Source organism: Dreissena polymorpha, chromosome 8, assembly GCF_020536995.1.
Source record: "Dreissena polymorpha isolate Duluth1 chromosome 8, UMN_Dpol_1.0, whole genome shotgun sequence".
NCBI lineage: Eukaryota > Metazoa > Mollusca > Bivalvia > Myida > Dreissenidae > Dreissena > Dreissena polymorpha.
In genome coordinates, this window is record NC_068362.1 from 86,796,462 (window position 1) to 86,821,433 (window position 24,972).

General features: G+C 35.6%; 2 protein-coding genes across 2 annotated transcripts; both read right to left on the reverse strand.

Moving 5' to 3' along the window:
• Positions 1-1,722: 1,722 nt before the first annotated feature.
• LOC127840707 (zinc finger protein 177-like) lies at positions 1,723-2,892 on the reverse strand. Its single transcript, XM_052369121.1, has one exon. The coding sequence runs from the start codon at positions 2,890-2,892 to the stop codon at positions 1,723-1,725; it is 1,170 nt and encodes a 389-aa protein (XP_052225081.1).
• A 12,008-nt stretch (positions 2,893-14,900) lies between these two features.
• On the reverse strand, positions 14,901-18,254 carry LOC127840315 (uncharacterized). Its single transcript, XM_052368706.1, has 5 exons — positions 18,195-18,254; positions 17,128-17,200; positions 15,430-15,635; positions 15,237-15,357; positions 14,901-15,021 (listed from the first exon to the last, which is right to left on the reverse strand). Exons 1-5 carry the CDS (start codon positions 18,231-18,233, stop codon positions 14,999-15,001), a joined length of 462 nt encoding a protein of 153 aa, XP_052224666.1. The 5' UTR covers positions 18,234-18,254; the 3' UTR covers positions 14,901-14,998.
• Positions 18,255-24,972: the final 6,718 nt, after the last annotated feature.

Consider the following 24,972-nt stretch of genomic DNA (forward strand, 5'->3'; position numbering starts at 1 on the left):
ACTTGAGCTAGTTGCAAAACGACAGTTCTTGACGTTGTTTTAAACTTTTGTTCAGCCCGTGGGTAAATCTCTGTGAACCCCGTTGATCCTGCACCGCGATATAGCATTCGTGATGTGCTGAGTGTAATAATAAACTGGTAAAAACTGGCTTTTTTAAAATAATAATATAATTGCCAAACTGTGAACTGGTCTGCTGAGCATCCAAAATTAAAAATGCGAAATATCATCAATGTTCATACAAGATATTTAGGAAGCAACTTTCCGCTCTTAAAACCCAACTTATACCTACAGGCTACTCGTTTAAGTTATTATGATAATGAACTATGAAACACAAATCCACGTAGTACAGTGTTACTAGTATTTAAATTCTATATAACTAAGGCTATTATACGTTAATTGACGACTGTGGACTGTGTTTTGAGATTGGCGTTATATATCTTGAATAGAAAGGCCTTAAACATTGCTAATTTTAGCCTTTCATCTAAGCATTTTCATGAAAAATATGCGATTTTCATAACTATGTATTATGCATTCTATAACATATTTCTAGTAAAACTTTTGAACAATAAGTTAACCGATCATAGTTTTACTTCACAACACGATCGTCCGTCTTTGAAATCATGACTGCAAGACAAACAATTTTAGACAGACTGACATTTCATATCATATCATAAATCAAACTATTCGCTTTCTAACATTATTCATACGTATGTCAAGTTATATTGTCCGTACAACAAAAAGGAGTGTTGACATCTAAAGGTTAAGCGCATTATAGTGTTCGAACGATCGGACGGGAGCGCCAGTGATGTTTTCACCGACATTTTAGTTGATACTGTTATGTACATTCTCAGTAGTGACTAAAATGGTCATGTCTAATTAGAGACTTCGTTTGATTCAATAAGTCACAGAACCTTAATTCAAATATTTTGTTATTTCAAGACGAATACTATGCATAGAATTATAAAACAGTGTTGTTGTTTTTAACCCATTTATGCCTAGCGTCTAGAAAAAAAAAGGCATTGGCAAACAGCGTACACCCAGATGAGACGCCGCATCATGCGGCTTCTCATCAGGGTCTGCGCTGTTTGCTTAAAGGAATTTCTGTAAAAAATATTCTGAATGTAGAATTAACTATACCAGACATTCCTAATTTAAGAATGCATCAATCCAATTTAGAAGGATGGGAGAGTCCACTAGGCATAAATGGCTTAAATTTATGTTGTTATTTTTATTTTTAGGATCATGGCTATTATCTTGAAAGTCCTTTATCTACATTTCTAATTTATTGAGACATTCACATCTACATTTTTCCAACTGTCTGCTCGTCATTTTACGTCTATAATTATAACATTAACACATAAACTTTATTATATAACTTTTTATTTACGATTGAAAAAAACATAATGAAAATCTATAACAATAACATAACAGCATTTATATATGATATAAATTACACCAATTAGTGCCTCAACGCGGGTATTTGTGGAAAAATTAAATACAAAATGCCGTTAGAAAATGATGTTTTAACAGTACATGCAATTTATACTCCTTGTATGAACACTTTATTAAGATCAACTATATTTCGCAGCTCAGACAAAAGGTTGTGAAGACTTTTCACAATTCACTTTCTTGATCTTCTTGAAGTACACTTTCCTGTTACGCAGTTTCTTCCCCCATTGCGTGAATCCCTTCTAACGTATAGGTCACTGTTAAGACAATAAGTTATAAAGACTTTTCACATTTCACTTTCTTGGACTTCTTAAAGTGCACTTCTCTGTGTCGCAACATGTTTCCCGATTGCGTGAATCCTTTCTGACACACGTCGCATGTGTAAGGACGCTCCCCTGTGTGAATCCGCACGTGCTTCCGGAAAGTGCTGTAATCGCCGAAAGCCCGCGTACATTGTTCACATGCGTAGGGCTTCTCGCCGGTGTGCACGCGTATATGTGTCCTCAGCGTGGATTTCTGGGTAAACGACTTGTCGCAATATGGGCACCAGTGGGGTCTATTTCCTCGGTGAGACGCCATGTGCATCTTCAGCGCGGATCTCGTCTGGAAGGACTTGTCGCAGAGGACGCACCAAGGTACGCTGTTCTTGACGTTTGCTGTCATCGTGGCAACGGGCGAATCGGTGATCAGTACCTGGCTGCTGAAGAACGCACAGGAGGATATCGGTAGAATCTCGTTGACGTAACCTGGGTATTGGCAGTGAGGAATTTCTTTGAAGTGGGATGCCGTGTAGTTTGGGCGGTTCACCTGATTGGGTTCCTGCTTCACAGAAACATCGGAGATCGTCACCGCCGGTTTCGCGATTGACTCGGTCCCCAACGCGCATTCAAACGTTTCATCAAAAGACGACGTTATGTCTTCAAAGAGGTCGTCTGAGTTCCCAGAGCAGTTCGTGATATCTGGAACTTCCGGAAACAATGCTATGTCGGAGAAACTCGAATAGCCCAGGTCGCATTCCTCGGACATTACGTTGGCCGCCATGTGGGTGGTCTTGATAGAGGGCAGACGGAGCTGACACTGTTGGTTAAGAGTCTTGGGCGGGCACGTGGTTGCGAGCGGGAGCGTTTCACCTTTTTCGCCATGGAAACCGTGCTGTTCCGGAACGCTGTGCAACGCGGCGTGGATAGCAGAAGACAGCAAATCATGGTTGCCTTCAAACGCCCCCAGTACCTTTTCGATATCCAATTGCTCTATGGAACCCGTTTTCCTAATATAGGGTGGTGCGTTTGAGCACTCTAGAGGCGCAGGGGCACTCAGGTATGCATGACTCGGGTAACCGGATGTGACGTCACAATGGGAAGGATGAAACTGGTGCACATGCGCCCTGCCATCCCGGTTGACTGGGGAAAACGGATACCACTGCATATTCCCGTATGTGAACATTATGAAAGTCTGCAATAAATAAGCTTCGTTAGTTACAGTCAAAGAAAATATTTTTAACATTGAGTCGTATTCTGAGAATACTGGGCATAATGCATGTGCGTAAAGTGTCGTCCCAGATTAGCCTGTGCAGTCCGCACAGGCTAATCAGGGACGACACTTTCCGCCTAAATTGGATTTTTGCTCAGAAGATAATTCATTTAAACGAAAAATGTCATATAAGCGGAAAGTGTCGTCCCTGATAAGCCTGTGTAGACTGCACAGGCTAATCTGGGACGACACTTTACGCACATGCATTAAGCCCAGTTTTCTTAGAACACGACTCATATTATACATTTAGTCTGTATTTTAATCCTCTTTATCAATAATAGAGAGTCTTCGCAATCACTGTTGATTGTCTGGGTGGTATTCAAGAAACATCTTAATTCATTTCTTAAATAATTTCACTTAAGTTCAAATATTACAATGTTTTGTGTTTCTTTACTAGATAAGGAATCACGTGTTTCTTTTGGTGGTCCTTAAATAGCATTGACATAATAATGTTATTTTGATGCTATTCTTTATTCCAAACTATTGCAATAGGAAATGAAACACTTAGGAAAATTTCCCAATTTAAGAATAAGAATAAAATTTAACTTAAGATGCTTCTGTTCCGTTTGTCCGGATACCGCAATCATCATTCTTCTAAGTAGTAATTATAATGTATTGTCGATCAATAGTATTTATTTACGCAATTCGATATATAAAGGATTGTGTACAAAAACTACTAATACATTATAAATGGTTGTCGATGAACAAAATGTCATTTTCGAATAGAAATCGCAAAAAAATATAAAAGTTAAAAGAACAAAAAATGTTATCATTGTAAATTATGTTTTATTTTGATTAGAAGTAAAGCTATATATACTTACACTTTCAATCAAAGCCCAACCACGAATCCGTATAGTTTGTAGATTATCACACCCTAAACACGTATGACTTCTAAAAATGGAATATTACTAATATAATAATAATAATATTTAAATATCTTGAGAGTTATATTCAAATTTTGACGCATGACAGTTATCGAGGCTGACCAATGAAAATCGTTCGTTTCAGGTTGGCTTCATCCCACATTGAGCAGAGAACGGTCGTTCTTGTTGTTTTAGCACCTTCTACGAGATGTGAAAAATGCAAAAGATAAGAGTTTATCGGCCTTATTGATTTGTAAACAAAACAAAAGTTGAGTAGAATATTTTTGATTAATATTTATCAGTCGACAATGTCGGCTCGTTAGATATATCTATTACGGGTGCAAACTGTTGTGCAAACACATTTAGCTAATTTCAAAATGTGTGAAATAAGATTAAAAATAGCGGCTCCTTGCGCGCGTTCGGCACTCGAAGATTACACTAATCTTTGGTAAAATTAATTATATTCAACCTCAAAATTATTTTAACTAGTATGACCTCAATGGAACATTTTAAAACAAAAATATATTTACCACAACATTTGTTGCTGCCATATTAAAATAAAAAATCGTATTTGCAAGAAGGGACCTATACAAACATATAGGTCCCTTTTTCAGTAAAAATAATATTGTTAATAATATGAGACATAAGTTCAAAACACTTTAAACTCTTTGTGTACATTGTAGCATCTAGATTTACTTTCACGCACGTTAAATTAACTATTAAATAAGTTGGGGATTTTACGGAATATATGTTGATTTAGGACTTATTTTTTTTTACAAAATCAAGAATGTATTACGACGATAAATTAGTGCATGTGGTTATTCGTATATCTTTTTCTTCTTACTTCTTTTTGGAGAAATAATGTTTATACCACATGCATACTGGTTTCTGTTTCGTTAATCTCCAGTAGATTTATTTTCCTTAACAATATCAATTTGAGCTGTGTTCTGAGAAAGCTGGGCTTAATGCATGTGTGTAAAGTGTCGTCCCAGATTAGCATGTGTAGACCGTACAGGCTAATCAAGGACGACACTTTCCGCCTAAACTTTATTTTCGGTAAGGAGGAAATTACCTGAAACTAAAAATACCATAAAAGCGGAAAGTGTCCTCCCTGATTAGCCTGTGCGGACTGTACAGGCTAATCTGGAACGACACTTTACGCACATGCATTAATCCCAGTTTTCTCAGAACAATACACATTTGATTAAATTCCATGCCTATGAATAATAGTTCACACACATATGTTCTATATAAGATTACTATGTTTAAATTGTCAATCTTAACTGTATTGATCGCTGACGAAGTGTAAGAGCTATGTATACATATTATGCTTATGCTTTTTGCTAACTATTGTAAACTGTTGTCTGATTATTTGTTGTGTATACATCTTCGTTTTATTTCAAGGAGATAAAGTTCTTTATATTTATTTCAACGATACAAATTTTCAGACCGATCATATACCATATTCCATTAGATGTATGAGTGATTTCCGAGTCAAATACAATTGTATTTGAATAGGAAATCATCTTAAATTCACTAAAGTTTGCAGTATTGTGGTATACATTTTTTTATCGATTATTTTAAGCTGCTTAGGCCTAACTGTGTCGATTAATTAAACTGTTTAATGTATAAGACCTAGCGAACTTAAACTTAAAACTCGGTGACATGTCGCAATCAATAAACAATTTACAAAAAGAACATGAAATGCTGAGAAACGAAAATAAACAGTTGTGGGGTAAAATATCAAGTTTGAAAACAAAGGTGGATAATTTAGAAGGCCATTCAATACGAAACAATTTAAATTTTCATTTAGGAAAATTTAAATTCACCAGATTTACAACATGTTGACATTGAAAGAGCGCATAGTCTACGCCCATATATTCCTGATAAATGCACGATCATTGTAAAGTTTACTAAATATTTAGATCGTGAAGCCGTACTTAAGCGTGCAAAACGCTCCAGGGGTACTTCGTCGTTAGTGGTACAAGAAGACTTTTCCGAAAAGGTCAAAGTTCATAGACGTGAGCTAGGAAAGCGATTGGTCGAGGAACGTAAACACGGAAAATACGCTTCGATGAACTACACACGGCTTATAATAGAAAATACTGTATATGGGAACGCAATCTCTTGCACGACGGTCACATTACATTCACCTCTGTGTTGGGCTCAGAACGGACTATTGTTATGAAAGCGTCTCATTCATGTCATGATCATTCCAAGCGTTCATCAGTGAGGTTACAGTATACTAAACAATCTCTTGCACGACGGTTACATTGCATTAACTGCATTAAAGAAAACCATCTCATACCATGATATCTAATATCAGTCTTAATTAATTATTATAAAATTGATATGTTTTTTTTTATGTTAGAAACCGACATACATAAATACGTCGAAGCAATGCCTAACGTCACTCAATAAAAAATATGTACAATTGTTTTCATTTGTGAAGTGCGTGGAATGATTACATCTGTGTAAATGGGCAATAAAATAGTTCCAAAGAGTTGCATTAAAACTCACAAGTTTTTGCACGATTTATCGTACATTTAAAAGTCATATTTCTTAATTAAATGCATGCGATCTTAAACATCCACTCAAATATACATTGTATGCGTTTGTTCGGTTTAAGCTATTTGGTAGACAAAATGGCGTGCTGAGCCTTATGCAGAGTTGTATGTGAGAGCAAGGAGCGACAACTCTGCGTGGAGATTGATGGGAACGATGAAGAGAACCAGTCAATATACGTAGTAGGGCACGCACGTGGGCAGCCAGGAACTAGATTCCATGAGCGCAACTCAAGGACGCGCGGGCAGGAAAGGCGGGAAAACATAGGCGCGATGAATTTCATAGGCGACGAAAAGCAGAGAGGGCGCGCACAGAGCGATGATGACCAACAGTCGGCGGGAGGGGAGACGGACCACACCGTGCAATCTACTAATGCATCGTCTGCGGTTCATCCATCGGCTGCGGAAGTGTATACATGTCGGGTAAAAGCGGAGTGTAAGTATTTCCCTATTCTTTATATTTATGCCTCCCTTCGAAGAAGAGGGTGTATATTGCTTTGCACATGTCGGTCGGTCTGTCGGTATGTCGGTCTGTCGGCCTGTCGGTCGGTCGGTCCACCAGGTGGTTTCCGGATGATAACTTAAGAACGCTTGGGGCTAGGATCATGAAACTTCATAGGTACATTGATCATGAATCGCAGATGACCCCTATTGATTTTGAGGTCAGTAGGTCAAAGGTCAAGGTCACGGTGACCCGAAATAGTAAAATTGGTTTCCGGATGATAACTCAAGAACGCTTAGGCCTAGGGTCATGAAACTTGATAGGTAGATTGATCATGACTTGCAGTTGACCCCTATTGATTTTCAGGTCACTAGGTCAAAGGTTAAGGTAACAGTGACCCAAAATAGTAAAATGGTTTTCGGATGATAACTCAAGAACGCTAAATTATGCCAAGGATCATGAAACTTCGTAGGTAGATTAATTATGGCTGGCAGATGACCCCTATTGATTTTCAGGTCACTAGGTCAAAGGTCAAGGTCACGGTGACTCGAAATAGTAAAATGGTTTCCGGATGATAACTCAAGAACGCTTATGCCTAGGATCATGAAACTTCATATGTACATTGATCATGACTCGCAGATGACCCCTATTGATTTTCAGGTCACTAGGTCAAATGTCAAGGCCACGGTGGCCCGAAATAGTAAAATGATTTCCGGATGATAACTCAAGAACGCTTATGGCTAGGATCATGAAACTTCATAGGTACATTGATCATGACTGGCAGATGACCCCTATTGATTTTCAGGTCTTTAGATCAAAGGTCAAGGTCACAGTGACAAAAAACATATTCACACAATGGCTGTCACTACAACGGAGAGCCCATATGGGGGGCATGCATGTTTTACAAACAGCCCTTGTTTACGTATTGAATTGAGCAGATTTGCTTGTGTTCTTTCAGAGCCTGCGTAAGAATGACTTTGTGAACGTAATCCTTACCTTCCTAGCTGCTTACTTTTAAAGAAATCCGTTAGAATGTGGACAAAAATCAAACAAAATTCACCAATCTTTCCGTCAAACTCTAATTACACAGGATTTAGACCAAAGATTAATATGAAAAACATTTTATTGAAATATTTAATCATTTCTCTTCGGTTATTCCAAATTACAGCATCCAAAATGAACACACAACATTTTTATCAATGTTTAAATTCGAGAGGGGTTGGAAAAACGGCTCAAGACAACGGCCGCGGCTACTTATTAGATGGTCATGACATCGGCTGCGAAAATAAAATTATGCTAAAGCCATCGGCTGCGGCAATGAAAATTGACATGATGAGATGTGGACGTTACTCATTGATCATATTCGATAGAACTATCACGGTGTGCGGACGTCGACTAGGAATCTGGGCAAGGTCCAAACACACAGCCCGATATCGTGTATAAACATTTAGGCACTTTAACCTGGAATATAAGCGGACTATTGAAATATAAAAATGACGCTGAAGTCAAGCATTTTTTTAAAATAACTACGATATTTGCGGCTTAATAGAAACTTGGAGTAATCTTACTGGGGAATTTGATACGTTTCTAAACTCGTATGTCCACTTTGATTCTGTTCGATCTAAACCTGTAAATTCGAAATAGTGGTGATGTGAGTGTTTTTGTTAGAGAACATTTAATCCAGTCAAGTTTGGTGAGAAGAATTAATAGTAATACTGTTGATGGTATTGTTTTATATATTAAGTCGAGTATTTTTCATGCCATGAAAGATATTGTTTTATATATTGTATATGTTTCACCTGAAGGTTCTCCTATATATTTAAAAGAAAATGAAAGTTATGGTATTCTATTGCTTGAAAGCAATATTTCTGTTTTAAAATCTAGCTATCCTGAGTGTTACTTGTATTTTACGGGAGACTTTAATGCAAGAACAAAAGATTGTTTAGATTATATCCCTTTTGATACATTAGAACATATTTTTGATGTTGAGGTAGAGTATGACGAAGATTATTTTAACATGCCTAGGGAAAATAAGGATAATATGTATTATAAATTTTTTTGGAAAAACATTAGTTGAAGTATGTTGTACGCATAATATTCACATTTTAAATGGCAGGTTGCATTCGGATAAATTTGGAAATTTTACGTGCGTGGCAAATGGGGGCCACAGTGTAGTAGATTATCATATTGTATCTACAGAATTATTTCCATTTGTTTCTAACTTCAATGTAGAACCATATGATATTTCTGATCATTTTCCTGTATACTACCAATTACAGTTTACAGGCTCCCTAAATCACGAAAAGCATGATGCCGATTTTTCACCAAACGATACTCAAAACTATGACACTTATAAATGGAATGAAAAACAATGTTATTCATTAAAAAAATATTGACAGAAAACTTACAAAGATGCCATGATTATATATTAAATTGCATAAATGAAAATGTAAACGATGCTGTGCAAACGATTATCTCTTCTTACAAAACCGCTGCGGATGATATGCACACAAGAAGGTGCAATTTCAATAAATACCAAAATAATCCACTCTGGTGGGATAGCGCGTGTAGTAATGCCAAGCGAGAAAAATATTCGTTGCTCAGGCGTTTTCGTTGGATCATTGAACCGGTCGATTTTCATCTGTACAAAAATGCACGTCGGTCTTTCAAAAACGTATGTCATGCAAAAAAATTCTATACCAAAATAAAAAAATGTAAAGTTTTAATTGACTCCAGTAAATATCCGCAGTATTTTTGGTCGGTTATTAAAAAATAGGTTTTCAGCAACAACTCATGCACCTAACAATCCCAATGAGTGGGTTAAATACTTTAAATCTTTGCTATTTAAAGAATCAGAAAACCCACTACTAAATTTTGATGTACATGCAAATGCGTATAATAACGACCAGGGGTGGTATTCAAGAAACATCTTAAGTCATTTCTCTAATAATTTCACTTAAGTTCAAAATTATAATGTTTTTTTTTATTTCTTTACTAAATAAAGAGACACCAGTTTTTTTGCTATCCTAAAATAACATTGGCATAATGATGTTATTTAAATGTATATCTTGATGCCAATCGAGATCAATTTGAAATAAAAACACTTAAGAACATTTCCCAATTTAAGGATAAGAATAAAATTTCACTTAAGATGCTTCTGGAATACCACCCCAGGGGCCGTTTCCAGTAGCTTCTTATGTTTTCACTTAAATTAAGAAATTTCTTAAATACATTTCTTAAGTTAAATTTGAAATGTCAAAAACAAAACATGAGACGCTTAGTATTGCTCTTATAGAAATTCCTTTAAGAATTAAAGGAAGTTAACTTAATTTTAAGTATATGAGAACAAAAAAATACACAGAGTAAAGAAATTTATTAAGTTTATGAAGCTATCAGAATGTAACTTAAGTAAAATCTTACGTTTAAAGAAAAAATGGCGGAGATAAGAAAAAATATTGCGCAATATTTCAACTTAAGTTATTTTTTTTAACTTAAGAAGCTACTGGAATACAGCCCCAGGCCGATTATATATTAAATTCGCCAATTACAGACGACGAAATAAAAACAAGTATCAGTAAGCTTCAACGTGGAAAATCTCAAGGTAAAGACGGGATCGGGGCGGAATTTTACATAATTACTAAACACGTTATAACGCCTATTTTTAATGTACTTTTCAATAAGATTTTATCTTCCGGCAGCTTTCCTGATGTTTGAAGTGAAAGTATTATCGTACCTTTAGATAAATCGGGTTCGCGAAGTGATCCTTCAAATTACCGAGGTATATCTTTAGTTGACGTTATGTACAAGATATTTGCAGGCATCATTAATAATTTATTAACCAGGTTTGCAAATGAATAAGATTTAATTGATGAGGCGCAAGCTGGGTTTAGAGCAGGATATTCGGTTACCGATAATATGTTTATTTAACAGAGCTTGGTGCAAAAATATATTTCTAAGCCTGGGAATAGATTCTATGTATTATATGTGGATTTTTTTTAAAGGCGTTCGATTCCTTGGTGCATCATAAATTGTTCACATGCTTTATGCGTAAAGGAATCCAGGGCAACGTACTTAAAGTCTGGACCTCAATGTATTCTAACCTTAAAAGTTATGTACGCACGAGCCCCGGTGCTATTTCGAGCCCGTTTACTTGTAATATCGGCACCAGACAGGGCGACTTGTGCTCGCCGATTATTTTTATTTTATATATAAATGATCTTTGTTCATTTATTAGACAAAAGTGCGATACTGGAATATTTGTAACAAACGATTTCCCTGACATATTTTGTATACTTTTTGCTGGTGATATTGCAAACTGTGCAGATACTGCTGTAAATCTTCAGTTGCAGATAAATGCTATTGCAGAATTATGTACCTTAACAAGCATGAATTTAAATCTAAAAAAAAACTGAGGTTATGGTATTTAGAAATGGGGGTCCATTACGTCGCTATGAGAAATGGTATTTCAATAATTGTCCAATAAATATAACGTCCGTCTATAAATATATGGGCATCCTATATACCCCAAAGTTATGCTGGTCAGCTGCAAAAACTAAATTAGCCGCTCAGGGGCGAAAAGCATTATTTGCCATTAAAGAATACTAAATTCCGTTCGGATATTTCTGCTGTACAGAGTTCTTTAAATTATTTGATTCCATGGTAACACCCATACTCACATTCGGATCAGAAATTTAGGGATTCACATAAAGTGATTCAATAGAGCGTGCACAAATTGAAGCTTGCAAGTACTTTCTGGGCGTAAAAACTACGGTCAATAACTGTGTAGCTTTAGGAGAATGAGGTCGTTTACCAATGTACGTCATTTATCACTCAAAATGTATAAAATACTGGTGTAAACTTCTCCAGATGCCTGATAGAAGATATCCAAAAAACTGTTATACAATTTTAAAGTCATTAGATGATATTGGAAGGCGAAATTGGGCGACGGACGTAAAGGAGCTTCTTTTTAAATATGGGTTCGGCTTTATTTGGCTCTCACAGGATGTTGGTGATATTGATTTATTCATCCTCCGTTTTAAAAAAAACGCCTGACTGATTGTGCAACTCAAACCTGGCACGAAAATATAAATGGCTCTTCAAGATGCGATACTTACAGACAATTTTAAAGTTTATTAAATACGGAACGATATTAAGACATAACAATGCCATTTCATTGCAGACAAGCGTTAGCGAGATTTCACTGTTCAAGCCATAGGTTTCAAATAGAGTTAGGTAGACAATTAGGAATACCAAGAAATCTAAGAATATGTGCACATTGTCAATTAGAAAATGAATCTGTAAAAACAGTGGATGAATATCATGTATTTTTTGAATGCTCTAAATATGCTGACATTAGGCAAATCTATTTGTATAATTGGTATCATGGCAGGCAAACTGTTTCTAATTTCTTTGATCTGTTAAGAAATGAAAATGAGTTTGTTATTAAAACAATAGCCTTTTATGTTTACCATTTAAAACGTTTTTCATATGGAACGTAATACTTGTAGTGGAAGTATGTTTGTACGTATTTGTTTTTTTTGTTTTCTCCATTCAATGATATTGTATATATATAGGTAGGGACAAACTCTCTGTATTATCTGTATATATATATATATATATATATATATATATATATATATATATATATATATATATATATATATATATATATATATATATATATATATATATATATATACAGATAATACAGAGAGTTGTATATATATATATATATATATATATATATATATATATATATATATATATATATATATATATATATATATATATATATATATATATATATATATATATTGTAAACATGATGTATTATGGGCCGGAGGCCTTTGTTGACAATAAACTTACTTACTACTATTATATTTTTATGAAGGCATAAACATATATTCAGTGGCAAATATCTCCTTATGGGTATTTATAAGACGTATGAAAAAAAAACACATTCATTTTATTCTTTCACAAATTTTTTTATTTCGCGCCGCACTGAAAAGTGACGGCCTATATAGAATGATATATTTTTTTTATAACTTTTTTGAACCGGATAGGAGGGGTAAAAATGAGAAATATCTATGAAAGACATGTGCGATTTATATAATGTGTTCATTTATAGTTTTTTAATCATTTTATCATTTAATGAGCTTGTCTGTCTTTTGAAATTCTGTATCTTTTTGGAAGCGTATAAATAATCTCATCTCCAATCGATTGATTATGCCAGAAATAGAGGTCGCCTTTAGTGTTTCAATACGTTTAAAACCGTTTAAGGGACAGTTTAAAAATCCGGCTGGGCTAAAAACGCGGATCAATATTTTGCCGTAACAATTTATTTATTAAGAAATGAAAATATAAAGACAGTATGATTTGGCCGCAATGTTTAATGTATATTAGCCCGTTACAGTATTTAAAAATTAATCAAGAACTTAAAAATAATTCTTACTATTTTACAATAAAAACTATTTTCCCAAAATAGGTGGCTCCTGGCGCATTTGTTTGTTTCCCGGCCTTCGATTTAATGTGCTGGTATGTCTGCCGAGATGGTTAAACAACTTTCCATTAATTGTGCTGAAATTGTATTGAGGTGGATTGTTTGGAAAGTGCTTTAAGTGCTGCAAATTGTGAAATTATTTGCAACAAACGTACTTTTGTGCTCTATAAAATCCTAACTCATGACCTGAATATCATCCGGATGTCAGAATTTCGGATGACATATTTGAACCATCAACAACTTGTCGGTCTTTTCAGTTTTTAGGCTAATGATGGTATTGCGTTATCCGCACTTACGCATGTCCGTCAGACCGAACCTGATATTTCTGTTCTCAATATTATCAACATTGTGAGAATATGTTGTGTAAGTATTAACTTTCTTGACTGATAATACAGAGTGAAAAGAAAATGGTTTGAATTTAACGGTTGTCTTCAAATTTTCTCAGGGATATCAGTTATGATTTCATTCAGCAGGTTAAATTTTTATTCACACACTTTCTCTTTCCGCGGATTTTTTTTATAAACGAAGGCTCTTCTTAACGAATATCCAGTCTAGGCGGATATGTCGTTCCTGACTAGCCTGTGCGGTCTGCATGTTTATACTACATATATCACTTGTATATACAAACCTCAAGAAAAACTATACAACGGACGTCATTACTGTTTGGTACATGATACTGAATATTACGCGAAAAAATAGTTTTCTTCCGCCTTTTTTCCTGCTTATATTTCCCAGTCTTCAGTCGAGAATAATGCATAACGTCATAAATAAACTGGTTCATGTAACGATAAAATAACCCGTATAATGTGTAATTTCTTTATATATATATATATATATATATATATATATATATATATGTATATATATATATATATATATATATATATATATATATATATATATATATATATATATATATATATATATATATATCACGGCGATGTTATACACAGCTGGTTACGCAGCTGTGACCGCACTGGTCCACTTTTGCCAAAGTATGTAATATCCATAGCCGAATTACAATATACAATACTTGAATGAGAGCTTAATACAGAAGTCTAATGGCCAACTTTACGAAACATTTTGAATGTTATTTGTATTGAAAAATCTATTTGCTTAAACTACAATGTAACTAATACTAGCAATTTAAATCTACGTTACATAAAAGAACCGATGTTGAAAGCATGACATAAATGCCTATGTCGTGATTCGATTCCGGTTCTTTGAGGAGAAAAAATGTAATAAACGCTTACATTTCGTATTCCTTTCACGCATATTAAAACCATTAAACATTCTGATTTTTAATCTAAATATACAACGACTGCTGACTGACGGTGTCTGAATGTTTTTACGTAAACAAAGATATATTGCATAGAATCGTTGTAGTTTTTTTTTCCAAAACATACGCTCCATTTTGTTATGAGTTCATAGATAACAATCGTAAAAATGACTCGAAATGAAGAATTTTGTCTGGTGCAGTGGCATAGTTTGAACGGAAACTTGGTTTGAATTAAAAGAAAAAACACATGAAAGTTGATTCAAAACAACACAAGTTGGGATGCAAACTGTATATATTTATACAAAGGTAAATAACAGAGTTGATCACCGGTGATTTCTGTAAACAGTATCCGTTTCAATTGATGTTCCGTAGTTAGTAGTAGCCGCCCTTCTTTCCTGAAGTGGACAATTTCTGACAATTATTATAAAAATAACAGAGAAGACAGAAAGAAGTAGTAGAAAGTGCAGAACTAGCAGTAGCAGCTTTGGCGACAGCAATCTCAATACTTGTAGTAAAAGCAGTTTAATGGTAGCGGTAACTAGCTTAAGTAATTCAGTAAAACAAAGGTATGAATTACTTTTGTAGCATAAAGGAACAACAGTACACCTACCCCATTTGGGCCTGTATCTCCGTCCGTAAAATCCTCCACCAAATCCGCCATTACCGAATCCGTAATCATCATCATCATAGCCATACCCGCCCTGGAATCCTCCTCCGATGTATGGGAATCCTCCTCCTCCTCCGTAGTATGGGAATCCTCCTCCTCCTCCGTAGTATGGGAATCCTCCTCCGATGCCCGGGAATCCTCCTCCTCCTCCGTAGTATGGGAATCCTCCTCCTCCTCCGATGCCCGGGAATCCTCCTCCTCCTCCGTAGTATGGGAATCCTCCTCCTCCTCCGATGCCCGGGAATCCTCCTCCTCCTCCGTAGTATGGGAATCCTCCTCCTCCTCCGATGCCCGGGAATCCTCCTCCGTAGTATGGGAATCCTCCTCCTCCTCCACCGTACGCTTAAATGAACATGTACATGTAACATGGTCCGTGCACAGCTTTCACGTTAGTACAGACAACAAAACAGGTCATACCATTAAAACAGTTTTAGTCAGCATCGATTGAAAATCAAACATGGGTAACTATTGACCCGGAGAAGTGCTGCTGTTATTTTATTAAGTAAATGACAAAGACGGAAAATGCGAGAACAGACGATTTTCAACACTGCATGCCGATGGGTCGGCTCACAACTACGTATTAAGAATATGGCCAGAACATAACAGTTTATTCTGACTTACGCATGTAAAGCTCTTGCAAGCTTACATACATATAAAATAACAGTATGCGTGTGAAGTAAATGCAAAAAACATACATCACTACGAAAATAGATCCATTTGAATAAACAATAAAAACATGTTTTCGTGTTTCGTGAGAATGTTAATACATATTGAACACATACTGTCAGGTGTAGTTTAATAATTGCAATCATTATTACATAATTTCGTTATTATTTTCTTTAGAAAAAATATATTTATTACAAACTTCATAAGTGAGGTATTTTCTTCATATATACTAATAACTTAAAGTTGTTTTAATAGGAAAATACATTTATTTGGAGTCAGTTCGCATAAGTCATATATTATTGTTTTAGGTTATTTTCATTCGTAGTAAAATAATTTTATGACGAATGCATAGCCATGAAGCATACTTGAGCACCGATTCTTGTGTGTATCCTCTGATGTGTATGGTTGAAGCTGGCCTGAACATGATTTGACATTTAATTTTATGGTTACAGAACTTACTACATAATATTGTGAAAGCCATACAGTAATTTCAGGAATCGTTTTAAAGTTTTCATCAAAATAACGCAAGAAAATAAATGTTCTGCAATTCCACCTGACCGTCAAAATGGCGCGTATTCTTTTTTACCCTTTGCATGCTGCTTAATTTCTTGTCTGCTAAAATGTCGTCTGCTGAATTTTTAAAATTAACATTTTCTTCGATTTTTTTTTCAAAGAATACTATCAGAATAGCAAACAGTTTGGATCCTTATGAGACGCCACGTTCTGTGGCGTCTCATCTGGATTCAAAATGTTTGCAAAGGCCTTCAAAATTCGGTTCCAGCACTGAAAGAGTTAAAAATAGTCCTAATACGACTCTTCAAGCATTTTTGATGTTAAAGTTATTGATTTCCAAAACTAAATCTATCGCAATCCACTTTCCTGTCCACACTAAACCAATGATTGTGTACGGCTTTGTATGCATTCCTTTTGATTTCTTATAAAAAATCGCCTAAATTAACACACACAATTTCGTTCTGAAATTAATCAAGATGCCTTTTTATTTTGATTGGCAGTATATTGTTTCGATTCAATTTTTGTAAATAAATACCCTATTAAACTAAGGCATTGTATATTATAAACAATGTCAGTTGACGTCTATGTGAATACTGTTCACTTTTATGATGCAATTTAAAATAAACTATGGAAACGAGTGCATCTTTATACTTACGGGGAAGCGTGGCAGTCGCCAGTGCGACGCAGATGGAGCTTATCAGAAGCTTCATGGTTGCTAGGCGGCGAGACTAGGATAAAATATAACATATGAAACATATTTTCAGTACTTCAGGTGCTAGGAGTGACTAACGAGTGTCAATACTAAACATGAAGTTAAAAAAACAACAACGATTGTGAATTTAAGTACGTATTATTGTTGATTTATTATTTGGATTGATAGGAAGTTAAAGTTTGATCGACTTTTGAATGTATGTAATTAGTAGCATAAGAAAATCAAATAAAAAAACAACAACAACACACGTTGCATGGATACTTTCATATCTGATCTGTTGTTAGATACAATTTATGAAACGATCCAATTAAGCGTCAAATTGGAAATAGAATAGATCTAAAGTATAAAAAATTATTATTGCTACCAAAATAACTTAAAATAGCCTTACATATGAACACCGCTCTGTAAAAGCGGGGCCTTATGCATTTGCATGAGTGGCGTCCCACACATCTTAAGTCATTTCTTAAATATTTTCACTTAAGTTTAAAATAACAATATTTTGTATTTCTTTACTAAATAAAGACATGCATGTTTTTTTTTGGTATTCCTCAAGTACCATTGACATAATGATGTTATTTTGACGTAATTTTCGATGCCTAGCTATTGCAGTATGAAATGAAACACTTAAGAAAAATTCCCAATTTAAGGATAAAAATAAAATTTAACTTAAGATGCTTCTGGAATACCACCCCAGTTCGGCCACTGCAGTCCACACTGACTTATCCCGAAGGTCAGTTCCCTCCATTATGGGATTTTATACCACATAACACACATGTATTTCGTTTTTCATAGAGCGAGGCAAAAGTTGGCTCCTTTCTTGCAAAGTACAATTTGTTTTATTATGTTTATGGATTTTATTTCTATCTTTTAACCCACCACACTATAATTATAAAGTTATGGTCCAAACGAACCTCAATAATTCAAATGCAAAAAATGCAAGCATAGAGATAAGCAAAATAAGTTTAGAATATAATAATATATATTCAATTTGACGCTACACACAATCTTACCTTTACTGATTGGTGTCGAGAAAAGATCTGAACTTGCATATGAAACGGGTCGTATTTATAGTGATCATGAACGTGATGTAATTTACTAAATTAGACCGAATCAACTCTGTTAATTAAAATTATCAATCTTCAGTCCGTTTGTTGACATATGGGAAATCACGCACGTAAATTTTGAAAGATGACTTAATGGTGACATAAATTGCCAACCTTCTTGTTAACTCGGGCTTTAAGTTTATCCTCAAAAAGGACCGTTTAGATTTATGGTATAACATGTAAGTCAACCAAAAAAATAAAATTAAATCACATTTTGCTGCATGCATGCAATCTATAAGTATGATGTGAAAATATATTTGTTAAATAATCATGAACTTGTTACTGGAATCTCGTGATTGTTTGTTATTTATATATAAAACATTTATATAACAGAGCACCATTACGGACCAGAAGAACAACCATCATGACCTTAATATTGTATAGCTTTGTTTATTTAATAATTACTTTGGAATTTAAATTTTGAACGGCGTTACGAAATACCATGGAATTAATTACTCATATGTGACGGAACATGCATTGATTATGCCAAATTATCAAACTGTAAAAATATATACGTTACGGAATTTTCGGAGACAGTTGCCCACACATATTAGAATACAAAATATTATCAATATAGATGGTGTGGTATATATTAGCGAGCAAACGTGAATTATGTTCTGCATGAGTAGTTTTTATTAATGAAGTCGTAGAGATATGAACTGCCTCTTTTCTGCATGCTCTAACTGCTATGCTTAAGTGGTTTAGCAGTGTAAGTAAATGTGCATATGTTTTATTCTGTTCTTGCGTAGTATTTATTTTCAAGAAAATAAAGGATCGCATAATTTAAACGTTGTTCAACACAATGTTATGTTATGTGCCTTTAAACACCGTTTCGTAAGACCACAGAGGAAAACGTATAGTCATCAAAACAGCTATTTCATAGGGACCACTGTGGTTGTATACTAGACATTTTGTCTGAGTCGTTTATCATTTATCATATAAATGTCATGTCTGTTTGATACAAACTCTCTTTTTTCTGAGTTTTCTTATGTAAAGTCAAGAATGCACTTTTTTATATATCTTTTTAGCACCGCTAAATCTTTTTAAAATTGTTAATCTTTTAAAATTCCTGCTTTGAAAAGATAGGCATATACATTAATTTGCTTCACAGCGGGGTTTGCATTAAAGCATGCACTAACAATAAACTGATCTAGATTTATTAATGTTTTACATAACGTTTGGAAGTTCATACGCTTCAAACTTGCGTCGAGATGCGAATTGAAATTGTTAAAAAAGTATTTTTAACTATCACAAAGCAGACACCTATCTACAAAACCAAATGGTTTTCATTAAAATTACGCCCGAATAAAGCGGGCGCACGAGGAAATAGTCTACCAAAGATGCATTATCAATTTCGTAACACCATGTGTGTGGTAAGAAAAAGAGTACACGAAAACTGTTTTATTACATGCTCCATCAATTTAGTTTTGAAAATGAGACTCGAGTATATAAGGTGTCTCCATTTTTATCAAGGGAAAACGATACAGAATTGAATATAATTTCATCATCAAATTCATAGCTGACATTCGATTCGAATTACATAAAATAACCACACATAAATCATTATTAAAGTATATGATCATAATAAATTATTAAAGCGATAAAGCGAACGTTTTGTTAATTGATATTTAGTTAAGCAATAACAATTTAACCGCATTCAATCTTCATTAAGACATACGGCCTATGGTTTGGTACATTTGCACTATAGATTGGTTCTTGCGAACGAACCAAACATGACAACGTTCATTTCAGCATGCTTGTCAAATGATCTTTTTCACAGTTGTACGGCTGCACAGATGTTACACGCCTTTGTTGTTATTTATGTCGTCCACACGGGTTTCTTATGCGTTAGTCTTTTTTAATAAGACTTATAACTAATCAAAGCGCTGTAGGCGCTGAAGGCCTGGGGCTAGGTTGAGTGTGATGTAAAATGCATTTACGATGTTTTGTCCGAATTTCTCCCTTTGTCCGAATTTATACAGATTGGCCCTAGCGGTTGAGTGCAGAAGCTCAGAGACTGTAAGATATGACAATAGTTGTGTATATACTACAGTGTACATAGACGGTGGAGGGCAACACGATACTGGTTGTGGGAACGATAACATTTTGTTCAGCTCTACATATCTTGTAGAGGTTCGTCTACATAGGCGGTGAAGATATACAAAAACAACAACATGGCCGCAAAAAAACTATTATTGTTGGCGTCAAGTAAATCACTTTCAATAGCCTAAAATAGCTTTCTATAACATAATTAACAGATCAGGAAAACACTCATACTTCTTTTGTAATGTGTATACAAAAGAAAATCCACTTAAGCCAAAGTTTCACTTTTGCCGGTAGAGCCCCGGTCCATCCCGGTTTGCTAACGCCGGTCGACCGGCGAGGACCGGGATGATTCGTAGAAATTTTTTAACGCAGTCACATTATTTCCCGGTGCCGCCCCGGTTGAAGCCGGTCAACAGCCCGGCAGAGTCCCGGTCAACCCGGACTGGCTACGGTTTAACGCGATGAAGCCCCGATTGTCGCCGGTAGTGCCCCGGTGAAAGCCGGCAGCGTCCCGGCATAGCCCCGGTTGTCGCCAGTAGTGCCCCGGTAAAAGCCAAAAGAGTCCCGGTATACCGTAACACCGCCGGCACTCACCGTGTCTATACCGGCATCAGACCACGGCAGAGCTACGGCAACGCCCCGGTTTTACCCCGGTCGTCGCCGGTCATGCCCCGGCGGAGCCCCAGTGAATGCCGGTGGCGTTCCGGCAGAGCGCCTGTTTCTTATATACCGTAGCTATACCGGGACTCTTACGGCATTCACCGGGGCGTTGTCGTAGTTCTGCCGGGGTCTGTATGGGCCCCGATGGAGCTACGGTGCCGTCCAGGTTGTTCCCGTTGCCGCGCCGGTCGTTGCCGGTCCTTCCCGGTGAGTCCCGGTTCATCACTGAGGTATTAAACATTTTAATAATTTCCCGGTGGAGCCCCGGCTTTCCCCGGTTCATCCCGGTCGTCCCCGATGGAGCCCCGGTTCATCCCGGTAGAGCCCCGGTTCATCCCGGTAGATCCCGGATCACGCAAAGGGGCTCCGCCGGCATCATAGTGAGACTGGGTCTTTACCCTGATAAAGAACGGTGTACAGATTGTTTACGTTGTCTCACGTAGAACATTTCGCGCTCGATTTGCGCGCTCGATCTGCGCAGTGAAATATCATATCCGGTAACTACGTGTATTTCCGAGAATCATCATGAATATTTGTTGTTGTTTTTATCATTTTCTTTTTTTTTGAATGAGACGTAACCGCAAAATAAAATAACAATATCTTAAAATATGTTTATAAATACAAAATGTAATGACTTCAAAAAATGTACCAGAAAAAAATCTTCTTACTATCTCCGTATCTTTTCGGCCTAGACCGTCAAGTGAGGAACTTATTCTCGCATGAATATGCAAACAATAATAAAATAATGTCATAGCCAATGCTTAGCGATTTTGCTTCAATAATAGTTTTTACACGTTTTATGACACTGTCATGTTATATAGTGATGTTCTGTATTTACAAGGCGGGTTATTGAGATCTGCGAAGAACTTCTTTGAGTGGTAAATCGGACTTTTGGGAATTCATTACTTCGTGGGTTTTGGCAGCCAGCCTATTCTGACTGTCTCAGAATTTTTTATCATTGCTTTGGCCTTAGGGCTACGCCCCAGGCCAAAAACGAGTGAATGAGTCGTGAAAATGAGGAATCAACTCGTGGAAACGACAGATAAAAATCGTGCGACGTATTTTTCGAAACCAAAACGCAGAGTTCGAAACCTAAAAGCGGACCCTAAGTTCAAGGTCAAGGTAACAAGGGTAAAAAAATGTGTGCGTATGGAAAGGCATTGTCCATATACACATGCATACCAAATATGAAGGTTATATCTCAAGGAACATAGAAGTTATGAGCATTTTTCGAAACCTAAACGCAAAGTGTGACGGAAAGACAGACAGACGGACAGACAGACGGACAGTCCGATCACTATATGCCCCCTTTTCTTCGAAAGGGGGCATACAAATGCCAACAGGAGTAGTGTGTTGAAACTTTGTCATGTTGTTTAGTTGCTTTAAAAGGATAACCTCCGATGGTGTCATTCTCATTCAGGTAAATTTAATTTGTTTTTGAAGTTTATTCATCATTTTCCTGAATTTTTCACCAAAGACTTCTGATTAGGAATGCGCAATGATCAGCTGCAGATAACTGAGGTTGTCTTTATGAAGGGGTATATAATTATGGACTCCCAGAGCCATCATGGCACAAATTATCAAAGGCTCTGGGAGTCCGTTTATATTGTCTAGAGGTAGTACTAGTTGCAATCATCCAACTCACAGCTATTGACCCTGCGTGTCACTGGGAGTTGCAACTGGTAACAAGATTTTTCATAGAAACATGCCGCCCCGAATCCAGGCGGTATTTTAATCGGTAATATTAGCAACATAAACTATTTTATGGCATAAATAAACACAAACAATTTTCACATCATTTAAAAAGAGGTTCATGAACACAAAACATAGTATTTAACACTCAACTATAGTAATTAATGTATCACGTTTATAATGGGTGTAGAAAGTAAAATCCAGCATCCAAACTGGACAGCCCAAACAGTATACACCAATCAGGTGTGTATGAAGCGCTTTTTTGACATCACTATACATATCTACCAGAGGCTGGAGGAGTAATTAGGCATTGAATATCAAATAAGAAATGATCCACCTACCAAACACTGGTCCCACCCTTATTAAAATGAATGCAGTAAACTTGAGAGGCTTAGGAAATTCCAGGTATGGGTTCAGATACCGTTCTCAACATATTTTTAATTGTATATTCCTATGATAAAATGTTAAAGATAAATAAATGTTTCGAACAACACTCTACAGAAACCTCATTAGCTCAGTTGGTAGAGCACCGGTCTGTAGAAGCTTCACTGCTCAGTTGGTAGAGAACACACATTCACTTACAAGCACTGTCACACAGGCATGGTCAGAAAACAGAATATATAAATATTGGGTTCGCAGAAATATTCACTACGATTAAAATAAAATAAACAAAACACGTAACAATTCATTAATTTTTTGATATTGTAGACCCCTTAATGCATAAATAAACGTTATAGCTAATGAATGATCTATCCTGTTTTCTCTTGTATATATACATTTGACTGAAAAACAACAACAACACCAAAACGAACGAGGTATTTTGTCAGTCATTAACCCATTTTTGCCTAGCGTCTAGAAAAAAGGCCTTGGCAAACAGCGTAGTTCCAGATGAGACGTCTGCGCTTTTTGCTAAAAGGAATTTCTGTAAGAATTATTCTAAATATAAAAATAAATATACTAGACACCCCTAATTTGGGAAATAAATTGATCAATTTAGAAGGATGGGAGAGTCCACTAGGCATAAATGGGTTAACCAGATAATCGACGTGGAAACTAATGTTAGATTAAGGCTTTGCCCTGCATGCCATCCAAGAAGACAACTCTCGGTGTAGGGACTTATTCGTTCTCTAATGAGTAAAATTATCGCGTACTACACTTTACACTATTGAGTAAAATTATCGCATACTACACTTTACACTATTGAGTAAAATTATCGCATACTACACTTTACACTATTGAGAAAAATTATCGCATACTACACTTGACATTATTGAGTAAAATTATCGCATATTACACTTTACACTATTGAGTAAAATTATCGCATACTACACTTTACACTATTGAGTAAAATTATCGCATACTACACTTTACACTATTTTGGGCACCAATTGACCATTGAACGGATTCGAAACTAATTTTAAATAAAGTCAATGACTTTTGTTATTTGTGCCATGATATACCGGGTACCGTAAATATATATCGAAATATTTTTACCAGCAGTACAGCGGAATAAGCTAAACATTATCAATTTTCCTAAACATCATTATTGAAAATACTTTGTTGCAATAAATTAAAATAAATAAACATAATTAGGAAAAAGCGGAAATGAGCAAATGTTAAAATACACCGTACAACGGCGTACAGCAAAATTATGTTCGATTTTTATATGGTTGAATCAAAATATGATAATGAATTTATAGTGAGATTGATATCTCTGCTGCGTCACTGGACTTATTACACAAAGTCTTCAAATCGAAGACCATATAGTCTGGGAAAGTTAATGAAATTGGTATCGCTCCGAGTCCTTGATTTAAAACAGTTAAATATGTAAATAAAAGGAAACAGCCTTAGTCGGTTTTTCTATATTGTTTTATGTCACCCAGTATAGCATACAAATTGTTTTTGCCCTGTCTGTTTGTAAGTTAGTTGGTTTGTTTGCATCAAACTTTAACATTTGTCATAACTTTTTTAATATTAAAGATAGCAACTTGATATTTGGCATGCATGCGTATCTCATGGAGCTGCACATTTAGAGTGGTGAAAGGTCAAGATCATCCTTCAAGGTCAAAGATAAAATATATGGGGGCATAGTGTTTCACAAACACATCTAGTTGTTTTTGCATTGTACTGTATTCATGCAATTAATTAAGGCTTGGCGCTGATGAATAGTCTGTTTAAATAAAAAACAAGTTATAAAAGGTTGATACACACATACATTATCTCTTAATGGAGAAGCTCATTGTTTGATAAAGCACCGACTGTACAATCTATGACTTTAAAAGTGAAC